The following is a 13,804-nucleotide window of genomic DNA, read 5'->3' on the forward strand; positions in this document are numbered from 1 at the left end:
AGATTCTCCAGCATCTGCAGTTCCTACTATCTCTGAAATGGAACTGAAATTCTTTAATTCAATAAATTGTTATGATTTGAATGTGCTGCTTGAAAGAGTCACAGAGACAGAGTTGATAATAGCACATAAAAAGGCCGTCTAGCCATACTGTCCATGATCAAACACCTTTCTATCCTGCTCCCATTTTTCTGCACTTGGCCCATTGCCTTGTCTGCTGCTTGTATTTCATGGGTCCTCATCTAAATACTCCTAAAATATCTTAAGGGTTCCTGCCTTTACCAGGCAGTGAGTTCCAGATATCCACCACTCTCTGGCTGATAAAGATTTTCCTCTAAATTTCCTGCTCCTTCATAATCACCTTTATCAATGTGCCCTCCTGCCTTCAAGGGTGTGTGGAAATGCATGCCAAGGACCCCCTGGTCTTCCTCTGGTCCTACCATTCATCGTGCACTCCCTTCCCAAATGGAACCACCTGTCACTTTTCCACTTTGAATTCCATTTGTCACTGACTAGTCCCTCTCAATCGTCCTTTCGTTTAAGATCCACATTATTTACAGCACCACCAAGTTTTGTGTCATCTGTCGACTTAGTGACCATACATTCTGTATTCATGTCTAGATCATTAATGGCTGAATTTACTTCCAATTATGTTCAGAAGGGAATGAGGTAAATACTTGTTGGGGAAGGTATGCAGGGCTATGTGGAAAAGCAGTTGGCATCGGGTCAGTTTAATAGCTCGTTCGTATATCCAACCTGGAACCTCCTGCACAATTTGATTCTGTAATTCTCTAGCACTTTACGTGGCTGTGGGAGGTCGGGAAAGGCCAGTCATTTCCCAGTCAATTATTTTTGATGTGCCAAATTGTTTTCATAGAATTTCAGCGTGATTACGACACAGAATGACAGCATTCGGTGCACTCTATCCACGTAATTTTATTTGAGAGCTCCATCTGGTTCATTCCACTCCCAACTCATAGAATGCCTACAGTGTGGAAGCAGGCCATTCGGCCCATTGAATTCACTCTGACCCTCCGAACAGCATCACACCCAGACCCTTATCCTATCCCTGTAACCCTGCATATGCCATGGCTAATCCAACTATCCTGCACATCCCTGGGACAATTTAACTTGGCTAATCTACCTAACCTGCACATCTTTGGACCATGGGAGGAAACCAGAGCACCCGGAGGAAACATGCAGGCATGGGGTGAATGTACAAACTCCACGTAGACAGTCAACCAAGACTGGAATCAAACTCGGGTCTCTGGCTCTGTGACGTAGCAGTGCTGACCACAGAACCACCGTGCCACCCCATTCCTGCAAATCTATTCCTGCAAATTTTGTCTGTGCAAATAATACCCAACTGAAACCCATGACTGAATCTCGCTTTAAGGCAGTGTATTCCAGATCCAAACTACTCGCTTCATAAACACAATTTTCCTCTTGTTGCTTTTGGTTCTTTCACAATTCACCTTGACTTTGTGTCCTGGGATTCTCAACCAACCACCAATGAGAAAAGTTTCATCCTATGTATTTTTCTTCACCTCTTGGGATTTTCAATGTCTCTATCAAATCTCATCATGAAGTATAAAAGATTCTTAGACAGCTTGGCAGGATAGATGCGGATAGGTTGTTTCCCCTTTTGAGTATATTGTCATAATATGTGGGCACATATTAAAAATGGAGGTGAGGAGGAATTTCTTCTCCGAGGCTTATGAACCTGTGGTATTCTTTACTGCAGAGTGCTGTTGAGGTAGGGTCTTGAAGCATGTTCAAGGCTGAGGTAAACAGGTTTTTTCACTCAGTAAGAGAATCAAGGGTTATAGGGATAAGACAGGAAAGTGGAGTTGACTATTATCAGATCAGTGATGATCTCATTGAATGGTGGAGTAGACTCGATGGGCCGAATGGCCTGCCTCTGTTCCTGTAACTTATGGCCTACACTCAAATGCTTTTCACTGAAATGTCTTGACCTTGAATCTCTTCTGTACCCTCCCTGAAGCCTTCACGTTCTTCTGAAAGTGCAGTCAAGGATTGGGCACAATATTCCAGTTGAAGCTGAACTGGTGTTTTGCAAAGTTTCACCCATAATGCTCTTTGCTTTTGAACTCTACCTCTATTTATAAAGCCCGGAATTCTCTATTCTAGGAAGTTTTGCAAACAATGTACACACAGCGAGGTTCCACAGGTAACAAAGGAATAAATAACTCGATCTTTGAAATTTGTTTAGGTCATCTAATTAAGAAGTTTAAATGATAAATAGTTATAGAAGTGTACAGCACAGAAACAGACCCTTCGGTCCAACTCGTCCATGCCAACCAGATATCCTAAATCAAGCTAATCCATTTGCCAGCAATTGGCCCATATCCCTCTAAACCCTTCCTATTCATGTACCCATTCAGATGCCTTTTAAATGTTGTCATTGTATCTGCATCCATCACTTCCTCTGGCAGTTCGTTCCATACACGCATCACCCTCTGCGTGGAAAAAGTTGCCCCATAGGCCCCTTTTAAATCTTTCCCCTCTCACCTTAAACCCTCTAGTTAATGATGATGAGCACAGAAGCTAGTTCTACCGATGATGGAATCCAAAACAAATCGTCATGATCTTAAAATTAGAGTTAGATAAGTTCAGTTGAAAATAAGAAGCTGTTTTTCGCAGGAAGGGAGGAGAAATCTGGAAAGCCTCCCTCCAGGAAACCCATCAGAAACTGTAGGTTGCTGAAACTTTTTTGCAAAGCACAGATTGAAGTGTTTCTTTGAACTCTCTTTGCATGCCCGACAACAGGATACGCAACGCTTGACATCAATCTCTGTTTTATTTTAACATCTAGGATGGACTGAGGGCCCAGGATTTAGCTGCCGAGCAAGGAAATGTGAAGTGTCGTCAGATTCTGCAGGAGTATTACCATGACAGTCTGCTGGAGAATACAGAGGAGGAGCCTCCCATGTACCAATATGGTGAAAATCCAATTCTGTCTCCCCATTGTTTTCAAACCCTTTACCAAATGGTTAGCAGTTATGTGTATAATTTGGAGTGAGAGAGAGTCTGGAGGTGCAATCCCCATTCTGCCCTGTCATTAACAGACTCTGCTCAGGCCATGATTAGTTTCCTAAGTAACAATGGTCCCACAAAGAGTCTACAACACAGAAATAGGCCATTTGGCCCAGCTGGTCTATGTCGGCGTTGATCCACCATGTGTACCTCCTTCTCTCTTACATTATCTAACCCCATCAACATATCCCTCTATTTCTTGCTGCAAGTTATCTTATCTACCTTCGTTTCTGGTATTCATCTCTACCAATCCCTGAGGTCATCAGTTCCATGTCCTCATCTCTCAACGTTCTCCTAAATTCTCTATTAAATTTATTGTACTTTTGTCACCTAGTTTGGATCTCTTTTCTTCTCGTTTTATACCCTATCAAACCCATCCATGATCTTAAAAGCTGCTATCAGGTTGTCTGTCTGCTTTTTCCAAACTAGAGCCCCATCCTGTTCAGTCTGTCCTAAATAAGCATGGAAAGAAATTGGCCATTCAGCCCCTCAAGCCTGTTCTGCCATTCCACATTGTGACTGATAAGTTCTCTCAAAACCACTTTCCTGTGTTAACCCCATATCCTTTGAGGTCATTAGCATCTGGAAACATCTCTGAACGTTGTCCAAGACTAAGCTTCCACTGAGAGTTCCAAAGATTCACCAGCCACTGAATGAGGAAATGCCTCTGTCCAAAATGGCCTATCCCTTATTTTGATCCTGGTTCTAAGCTCCCCAGTGAAGGGGAAAAAAATACTTCCGCATCTACCTTGTTCAGCTCACTTCTGAATTTTGTATTGTTCAATGATATGGTATACCCCTCAATTTAATAGAGAGGGGAAGGAAGGATTTAATTGTGGAAAAGAATCCATGCATGGCCATTGCACCAATTATACCATTGCAATCTAGCTCTGTCCCATACTATCAAGTTACCCCTTCCTCACACCTCTGCTATTCACATTAGATTGCCAAGTTGAAGATGGATTATGGGCTGTTGTGGCACAGAAAGTGTCCATTCCAACATTAATATCTGTGTGTTAACTCTTTGATAGAGCAAACCAATTAATCCCACTCCACTGCTGTCTCGCAACAGCACTGTAAGCTCTTTACAATAACTGCATAGAGGCCAATATCCAGTCATCAAGTCACCCTTTATTTACGTGTGTACGGTACGTGGGCTCTGACCAGCCAGCTCAGAGCCAGTCCCCTGAACTGGGGCGATTCTAAATCCCCTGTTTATATCTGTCAGCCAGCGCTCCTTGATTATCCCAGGTTAACAGCCCCAATTTGGGATTTCATAGCAATGAGATCCACTTGCCCCTTGTTCAGATCACTACACTTTTATCCAACTCCCCTTCGAAGAAAAACAGTTCTGCCTCTGGCGACCCTTTCAGGCAATGTCTTCCAGATCATTGTAACTCACTGTGTGTTTAGAAACAGTTTTCTTATGTTCCCGCTGGCTCTTTCCCCAAAAGCCTTAGACTGGTGTCATCTGGTTCCCCATCTCATTGTCCCTGGGAGGCAGTTTGTGTGTCTTTATTCAATCAGCATTCCGGAATTGGGCTGAAAATCATCCAAATCCATTTTTCTTTGGACAGCTAACCAACAGACAGACTCCGGTTCCATTCATCTAAAATTTCAGTTGGATGAAAGAATCTTTTTTCATTTTGGAAGGGCCTACATTCCACGAGAACTCTTTGTGGTCTGTCATAATCGCAGTGTCAAACTGTCATTGTTTCCTTTCTTTCCATCTGAACTGAATTAATTTTATCATTTGCATTTAGCGTTATAGGTTCAAACATTTCCCCATTCGTTTTATTTCCAATAAAAAAAATTCTTCGTTGCTGCTGCTATCATTTGCCATCCCCTTTAATAACACTCGATATTGTCTCAAATTCTCTCTTCCTCCTGAATCCTTGAGGAGCTCCTGGGCTGAGTTTTACAACCCACCTTTTTAGCCACTTTAGTTTGAGGCCACACAGACATTTGTCACAAGCAGGGGAATGGAGTTAACAATAACAACTTGCATTTATGTAGCAAACTTAACATAGTAAACCAAGACAATTCCACAGGAGTGATTATCAAAGAAAGGGCAACACCAAGCCCCATGTTATGTTGAGCAGGCAATGAGGAACTTGGCCAGCTGACTTGAACTTGTCATGTGACAACCTGGCCATGATAGTTTGCCATTCTCGAAAGATTTCCAGGTGTTGTGGGGTTTGGGCGCAGGGAGCTAGGCTGCTAAGGTGGAACAGCAGATCATCTCGTTTGCAAATGAGCAACGTAAGGAGAATTTAGAACTCCAGTTAATTCCTGGCAAAGGGGAAATGTGTTGAATCAAGAGTTTGAAACTCGGAGTGCCAGCTGAACGATGAAAACGGATCTCATCCAAGCTCCGCTCAATTCTCTCTTCGCCCAACACTTCCTCTTGAGGAGGAACAGGTGAAGAGATTGATGTAGCACTGCAGTTTAGTTAGATGCTGAGAGGGTGGTTACCCTTGTGGGGAGATTTAGAAGCCAGGACAGTTTGGGGCATAAGACATAAGAGCAGAAGTAGGCCTTTCAGCCCAGCGAGTCTGCTCTGCCATTCAATGAGGCTTTGGTTGATTAGATAATCCTAATCTGCACTTTCCTACCCTTCTTAATCATTCATTGCCGCACTGATTAGAAATCGGTCTATCTCAATTTAAAAATAAAGGTTTGTCCCATTCCAGATGGTGATGAGGAGGATTTCTTTCTCTGAGGGTGGATGATCTTTAGATTTCTCTGCCCTCATGAGCAATGGAGGCTGGCTCAATTAATATATTCATGTCTATATTAGACTGGGTTTTGATCTAGAAGGGAGTTCAGGGCTGTGGGGAGGTAGTGACAGCATGGACGGGTGGGAGGGGGCTGGGTGGAGGCGAGGCCACAGTCAGATCAGTTAAGATCTTATTATTGGATGGTAGAGCAGATCCAAGGAGCTGAATAGCCTATTCCTCATGATTCTATCAGTACCGATGTGAAACAAGAAAAAAGCCTAGGTTTGTGTGGATCAGATTTATTGTGAGTGTTACTAATTGCTTGGTTCTGCTTTTTGGATTCTTGCAGTGTCCTATCGAAGAGTCAGCACTGGATTCCATTTCTTCCCTGATCCAGTTGAGTTTGGCATCACAGAGAGGCACAAGACTGGCCCACGACCTGGAAGAAGTAATAAATTACATCCAGTCCACAGAACCCAGCAACCCTCAACTCTCAGACAGTCGGGCCTCAATGCCAGTGGCCCAAGTGCAATCAGTGAAAGACTGCACAGCCACTCGATGGAAATAAATCCAAGGTGTGGTCCTTTAGGAGATGACACATCGATCTGGTCTGAGTCACTGAGGCCCCAGTCTCTATCAGGAACAATGGAGCCACAGGGACTAGGGCATCATATGAGTATAGCTGAGGACAAGAGTAAATATCACACCGTTGGTGAAACTATGGAAGCAACCCTTGACGACTGTATGTTGTCAAGCACCCATGTGGAGACCTATGGAAAGTTTGTAAAGCTGAGCTCAAATGAATTGAGTTCTGCGACTGACTGCACTGAGTACCGTACATCAGTTGGCCAAGAGCTAACCCTTCAGGATGATGAGAGCTTTTCTCTTATGTCTGCTCCCCAGCCTCCTCACGCTCTAGGCCACAGGCTGAACGTCTCCATTGATGATGAGAGCTTTTTGCCTCCGTCAACCTCTCAACAGTGTCCAGCTGGGAACTACAGACTGAATAGCTCGACCAATCATCTCCCACAAAACAAACACTTCCTCATTGAACCTCTCTGTGCCCAGCATGGTCTGTATGAAGAGAAGGAAGTCTTTAAAGATGGTGATGTTTCCATTATCGCGGAATGGCTCTCTGAATTGGATTGTACTTGCACTTTGGAGGAAAGACCTGGGTCCAGCGAATCTCTCTCGAGCACTAAGCTCAATCTTGCCAAACAGGCAGAATTTTGTGATTCTGAGCTTTTAATAAGACCATCTAAACGAAAAGGCATTGACATAACCTCGCCAGATCACATCTACCTCTTTGAACACACACATTCGACCGCTCAACACGAACTGGATAAAACCACTGCGTTTCTCTTGGAGGATACCTTAACTCGTACCATGGAGGCAGTCGATGATGGGTCTCCTCCCAGCGCTGACAGTGCCCAACATAAAGGAGGTGATCCGAAAGCTTCAACCTCCATTTCTGGCTCGAACAGCAGCCTCTATTGTAGCTGTGAAAGTGGGTCTGAGTGTTTCTCTAATGTAGCTGGAAGCTTTGAGCGGACACGTCGAACAGAGCAAGTTCAGGCAGACACAGGACCTTGTTTAGTCTGGGAAACTCAGAAGCAGGAAGAACCTGAACCTGTTTCAGGGTGTACTGGTGAGGTTGCAGGAGTTGGCATCCACATGGTACACTCCAGAGATTTGCAGACCATTCCTTTTAAAGACTCCCAGTTCATCAACAGGAGAATGTGTAGGGGCAGTCCTTTGCGAATGGACAGTGAGGGACCCCAGTATCACTCTCCAAGTGATGGAAGGCAGTGTAGTGACTGCGATAAAGGTCGTCTGTACACCCACACCAGCACAGACAGTAGTGACATCCTGCAGAGTTCACAGGCAGAGCCTGTGTATATAAACAGCTGCGATAATGAGGAACAGACAACTGTAGCCAAAAGTAGCCTGAAACAGTCGGTGAATCTCAATAATGAGAATAGGTTAAGCCTGGATGTGTTATCTGCCATGAATGCAAACATCCACAATCACAAGAGGAAGCAGATAGAGCAGTTTATGGCAGGGGCTCCCACAGACCATATAGAGGATGAGGATTTTCCGGGTTTATTGAGACCATCTGCCAAGCAATCCTCATCTTCCATTGTCCCAACGGATAAACCCGACCTCAAAATATCACGTAGGGGTTCTGCTTCCACTGACAGTAACATAAGAAACAAAACCAAAATGAGTCTAACTGAGGAATGTTCATCAGCTGGGGGTAAGAAAGAAGATGGTGGCGCAGGGTTGGAAAAATTATTGAAGGACATCAAGTTGGGAAATGAGACGGGGCTGTCTGTGCAACTCAGTGGCGACGGATTGTCACCTTTTGTTACCCCACGCACCAAGAGTCGATTAGCCAACTCCACATCCAGGAGCTACAATTCCTCACTTTTTGAGCAAACCATTGTCACACCAACAAGAGTTCGCCGAGTCCGCAAACAGCAAATGGTAGATGCAAGAAGTCCGTTTGGCGCTTTCAGCCATGGCTGTGCAGTTTCTCAGGGCGTAGAGGATGAAGATGAAACTTGTTCCTTTGCTCACAGTCGAGATGATGAAACAGCAGATTTCGACACGGTCCCCTTCATTCGATGGAATAATAACGAGAAGGAGACTGTTCAGCCATTGGCCCCTTGGTGCTCCGAGCAGGGAGATGCAGACTTTGACACTGTGCCATTCCCAAATCCTAATTGTGAGAAACGAACAGTCCGATCTCCATCCCCAATGGATGATGCAAACAGCAACAAACAGTGTATCCACATAAACAGTCAAATGAATACTAGTAACGGAAGCCAAACAGCACCATGTCCCATAAACCTTGAGCAGGGAGGCATCAGCCAAGATGATTGCTTTTGCCCACCTATGAGGCAACAAGAGGTTGCCCAGCCCAACGTAAGAGCCAATTACTCTTCGGAAGATAATGACTTGCCAAGTGAGCTGAGCATATTGAAGGAGGGGCATGGAGTGAATGGTGCTGCAGAGTTGTCCTGTGCTCTCCCACAATCTCCTTCTCCGTGTCCAAGTCCAGTGCCGTTAGCTGGTGACCCCGAGACTGAAAGCAGCGACCGTCCTCTAGACAGCAATATGTGTGAAAGCACGAGGCTGGAGGACACCGGTTTGCCACAGGGAACTCGGGGCCAAAGGTGTAGCTTCTCCAAGTGGCCTGGCGCAGGGCGGCTTTCAAAAATACCCAACCACGATGGGGAATGGCAAAGCCTCTTGGGCGACCTGGAGCTGCGACTTTCACCTGGTGGCCGCCCGGTTAATGGCGGTGAGAGTGAGATGGTGGAGTATCTGTACACTGACACCGAGGAGGGCCACACTTTCATAGAGCGCCGTTACCCTTGTACGGATGTGAGCGTTGAGAACTTGAGCACTTCAGGCTCTGAGGAGACTGTCATCTATGACTGGAGGGCCTACAAGAACGGTGATATGCTGCATCCTGAGGAGAAAGAAAATGAGCTGCCAAAACTGTCTCCCCGCCTCCAACTCCTATCCAACAGTCAGATACGAAGGCAGCTTAAAGACTATGGAGAAGACCCTGGACCAGTGACAGACTTCACCAGGAAGGTTTATCTGCATTCTCTGAACAAGATCAGAAAGGACCCCATCTCCAAGAAGCCACAACAACCTACAAGTAAGTTTGATGCTCGAACCTTCCATGTTAGTTGGAAATACTGGTCCTGATCATTGTCGTGACTCAGGATCATGGTAGTAGTATAAGCTTTGTATCCAGAATCTATCCAAATTGCCCAACAGAAACATAGCAAGCCCACAGTACACAATTGCATAGATATGTGCTGTCATAGATTGCACTCTCAATCCCAGAGTCAGAGGGACCTATGTCCTGCTCCTGAGATGTGAGCACCAAATCCCAGCAGACTCTCCTAGAGAGAGTCCTGAGGGAGTGGCTGCACTTTCAGATAAAACATTAAACTTCCGCCTATCAGTTCTCTCTCGTGATTGTAAAGAAAGATCCCACAGGCACAGCAGAGGCATTCTCACCAGTGACCTGGCCATCATTTATCCCTCAACCCATGTCACTTTTTATTGGTGCAGAGCACAAATTGGCTGCTATTTCCAACAGGACAACAGCGAAACCACTTCCAAAGGTGAATTTTATTGAATTGACTGTAAAGTTATTCCTTTTTGGTGTCTAACTAATTCAACAGGTTGCTAAGACAGAGCTGGTCTTCTGTCAATGAGACATCTTTCTGCTGCGAAAATTGCTTTTCTAGAAACATTTTCAGTACAGAAGGAGGCCATTCAACCCATTGTGCATGTGCCTGTTGGAAACTAGTCTAGTATAATTTCGTCATCCAGATCTTAGTCACTAAAGTTGTTTGTTACAGCACTTACTTGGAGTGCTTTTCTAAATATGTTCATACAGTCCTAACAGATCCCTTCAGGAAGTGAGTTCCAGATCCCCACACCTCTGGGTGGGGAAAAAAAAATCTCTGTACTCCTTCCTAATCCTTCTGTCAATCACTTTAAATCCATTTCTGTACCTGCGAAGGAGATTTCATTTCAGGCAAGCATCAAACCAGCTTCTCTCTGCTAGCTGTTTTTGTTCTCTTTAATCCAGGTTACAGTCCAGAGCTGTGTCGGAGTTTGGAAACATTTGTCTTCCCAGATTGCAGTCAGGATGAACTAGCTTTAGTGCAGCAATTTGAGCAGCCAGACCAGAACCGGAAATGGAGGGAGGGCCTCCTCAAATCCAGCTTCAATTACTTGCTCCTTGATCCCAGGTACAACCTTTCTTTGCCTTCAACTTAAAATCAAGTGTAACCATATTGAGGCTTAGGGATAGAGTAGCCCCACGTTAGGGACCTGTTGTTGGCATCAACTCTCCCCTGGAAAGGGTCAGCATGGGGTTAGATAGAGTAAATTTCTCTCTACATTGTCCCTGTCAAACACTCCCAGGACAGGGACAGCACAGGGTTGGATACAGACTAAAACTCCCACTACATTGTCCCCATCAAACACTCCCAGGACAGGGACAGCACAGGGTTGGATACAGAGTAAAACTCCCACTATATTGTCCCCATCAAACACTCCCAGGACAGGGACAGCACAGGATTAGGTTTTTTTTGACTGAAAGCAGAGCTTACAAAAACAGAAATTGCTGGAAAAGCTCAGCAGGTCTGTCAGCGTCTGTGGAGAGAAATCAGAGTTGACGTTCCAGGTTGAGTGACCATTCCTCAGAACTGATGGTAGTTAGGAAAAGCTTGAGCTTTCTCTTCTCTTTTGAACTGAAAGTAAAGCCTGTCACCACTGTTCCATCAAATATCAAACACTCCCAGGACAGGTACAGCACTAAGTTAAATACAAAGAAAATGTTCCCTCTATACTGTAAAGCTGCCTTGACGCTGTCCCTATCCAACTCTCCCAGTATAGGGACAACATGGGGTGAGATACAGAGTAAAGCTTCCTCTATATGGTCTGAGAATTTCAGTTCCAACCTGGGAACTGTTTTGTATCTGAATGAAGAAGACTTAAGATCATTCAGAAGTGACTCCTTGTGATGTGTGTTTCATTTACGAGACTGTGTTCACCTGAAAGCCCCCTGAATCACCCAGCCCCTGGCCATGATTGAATATATTTGAGCTGTAGTTTTCTTGGTCTGTTTCCTGGTTACTCTGCTACATTCTGGGTCCAGGAACTGAAACCCCTGATTCCCAAAATCCCAAGTCCAGTGTCTGATCTGTGATGGGTTTCCTGATCTCAGACAGGGCGATAGTCACTCCACTGAGTTTAATCACTGAAGGAAGGCATTTAGCCCATTGTGCTGTGCCAGCATTCTGCAAGAGCAACTCGCCCAGTCCTATTCCACAGTCTGTTCTCTACGGGATATGTACGTTTTTCATCTTCAGATAATAATCCAATTCCTTTTTAAAAGTCAAAATTTAATCCACCTCTCCTACATTCCCTGCAGTGCATTCCAGATCCTAACCACTCAATGTGTATTGTGGAGCTGGAGGAACACAGCAGACCAGGCAGCATCAGAGGAGCAGGAAAGCTGACGTTTCGGGTTGGGACCCTTCTTCAGGGTGTGTTCCTCCAGCTCCACACTGTATTATCTCTGACTCCAGCATCGGCAGTTCTTACTATCTAGTGGTGACTTACAATCTCTAACCCCACTCAATGTGTAAACCATTTCCCCGTCAGTCCCAGTTTCTATTTATGTTAGTCCAACATCCTCTGGTTCTTGAATTTTCCACCAATGAAATGTTTCTTTCACTGTACTGTCTTGACCTGTTATGGTTTGGAATACTGTACTTAATTTCCTTTCAACTTTTAGAGTAGAGCAGTTGATGTAATCTACGTGGACTTCAGGAAGGCCTTGGACAAGTCTTGCATGGCAGGCTGGATAAGAAGCTAAGAGCCCATGGGACCCAGGGCAATATGGAAAACAGGATCGAAAATTGGCTTAGTGACGGGAGGTAGAGGGTGATAGTCAAAGGTGGTGTTTTGGGGATGAGGGAGGTGTTGTGTCTTCTCGAGGTAGGTCTGGCTATGTGGTGTGGCCTTCAGGATCAAGCGGAAGAGTTGGGCTCTTGAGGAGTTGCAGGGAGTCAGGGAAGACGGGGTAAACCGTTTTGGCTGGGCAGCGGGAGCGAGATCAGAGGAAGTTGTGCGTTTGGCATGCAGGGGAGTGTGATTGGGTAGGAAAGATCATTGTGGGTGGCGGAAGTAAGGGCTGACGCTTAAGTACGCGGGAGTTGGAGCACAGCTTAACTCTTCTGATTTTTCCTGGGTAACTGTTAAACAAAGTCAGAACCCTCCAAAGTCTCTGACTCTAACCCAGAACTGAGGACTTATCGGAAGGTTCCAGAAGTTGGTCAGAAATCACACGACACCAGTTTATAGTGCAATAGGTTGGACTGTAACCTGGTATCATGTGATTTCTGACCTTGTCCATCCCGGTCCAAAACTGGCACTCCACATCATGACTGCCAGAAGGTGGGTAATGGCATGTTCCAATTTCCAGGGCAGTTCCCTGGGGATTTAGCTCCTACAATAACTCTCTTCTTTCAAAAGATCTGGGCCAGTATTGGTTTATTTCGCAATTTTAATCTGTCTACAATGAAGAGATATAAACTCTGAAGAACTTTTTGAGTTGCCTGTTATTTTTAATCTTTTCTCCTCTTGCTTCCCCCGCTACCATCTCTCCCTCCCTTGCCCCCCCCCCCTCCAAATTCCCAGGGTCACGAAGAACTTGCCTGTTCGGTGTCACACTCTGAGCTCTGCTGAATGTTTCCGCACCTTTGTCAGCTCTATCTTCTATGTGGGAAAAGGGAAACGCTCCAGACCATACTGTCACCTCTATGACGCACTCACACACTTTAAAAACAACAATGATCAGGTAAGGAGGATTTTCAGTTGGCTTGATTGAACCTTGTAACCTTCTTGAAGTCTAAATGATTGCATCTTTCCTTTGTCAGGGGAGAACTTGCCAAGTCCAGCTTCAATCCCAGGGACTGTTTAACCGTCTCAAAGTTGAGACTGGGGACACTTGCCCCTGATGTCTGTCCAATTGTCACGGCCTCTCCTGATGCTGGCCGCTGTGGACAAATTACACTGTAGACCTGGCCTGATGGGTGGCTGAAAATATGAAAAAGAAGAAAGGTCTTGCATTTGTATAGCACCTGGCGTGACCTCGGCACGTTTCAGAAGTGCTTTGCTCCATGTGAAGTTCCTCTCTGAAGTGTAGTCACTGGTGTAAAGCAGGAAATGCAGCAGCCAGTTTCCACACAGCAAGATCCCACAAACAGCCATGTGGCCATGACCAGATAATCTTTTTGAGCAGTGGCAGTTGAGGAGTAAACGTTGCCAGACAAACTTCTCTAATTGAAAAGGGGACTGTTGCCTTTTATTGCAACTCTCCCATGTCTCTGTTTGATCGTCAAGCTCTCTTGGAGACCTCTCAGTTTTCCTTCTCTTTCTCTTGCACTATCTTTATCTATCTATTTACCTATCTATGTATCTCCTTG

At 45.1% G+C, this 13,804-nt stretch overlaps 1 protein-coding gene across 1 annotated transcript in view; it reads left to right on the forward strand.

The window, feature by feature from the left end:
- ankle1 (ankyrin repeat and LEM domain containing 1) overlaps positions 1-13,804 on the forward strand; it is a 25,872-nt gene that overhangs the window by 7,504 nt on the left and 4,564 nt on the right. The window contains exons 3-6 of the mRNA XM_048613945.1: positions 2,834-2,960; positions 6,124-9,447; positions 10,396-10,558; positions 13,017-13,176. Of these exons, the coding sequence (XP_048469902.1) occupies positions 2,834-2,960; positions 6,124-9,447; positions 10,396-10,558; positions 13,017-13,176 (3,774 nt within the window). The remainder of the gene's footprint in view (positions 1-2,833; positions 2,961-6,123; positions 9,448-10,395; positions 10,559-13,016; positions 13,177-13,804) is intronic.

This window comes from Rhincodon typus, chromosome 29 (assembly GCF_021869965.1).
Source record: "Rhincodon typus isolate 14 chromosome 29, sRhiTyp1.1, whole genome shotgun sequence".
Lineage (NCBI taxonomy): Eukaryota > Metazoa > Chordata > Chondrichthyes > Orectolobiformes > Rhincodontidae > Rhincodon > Rhincodon typus.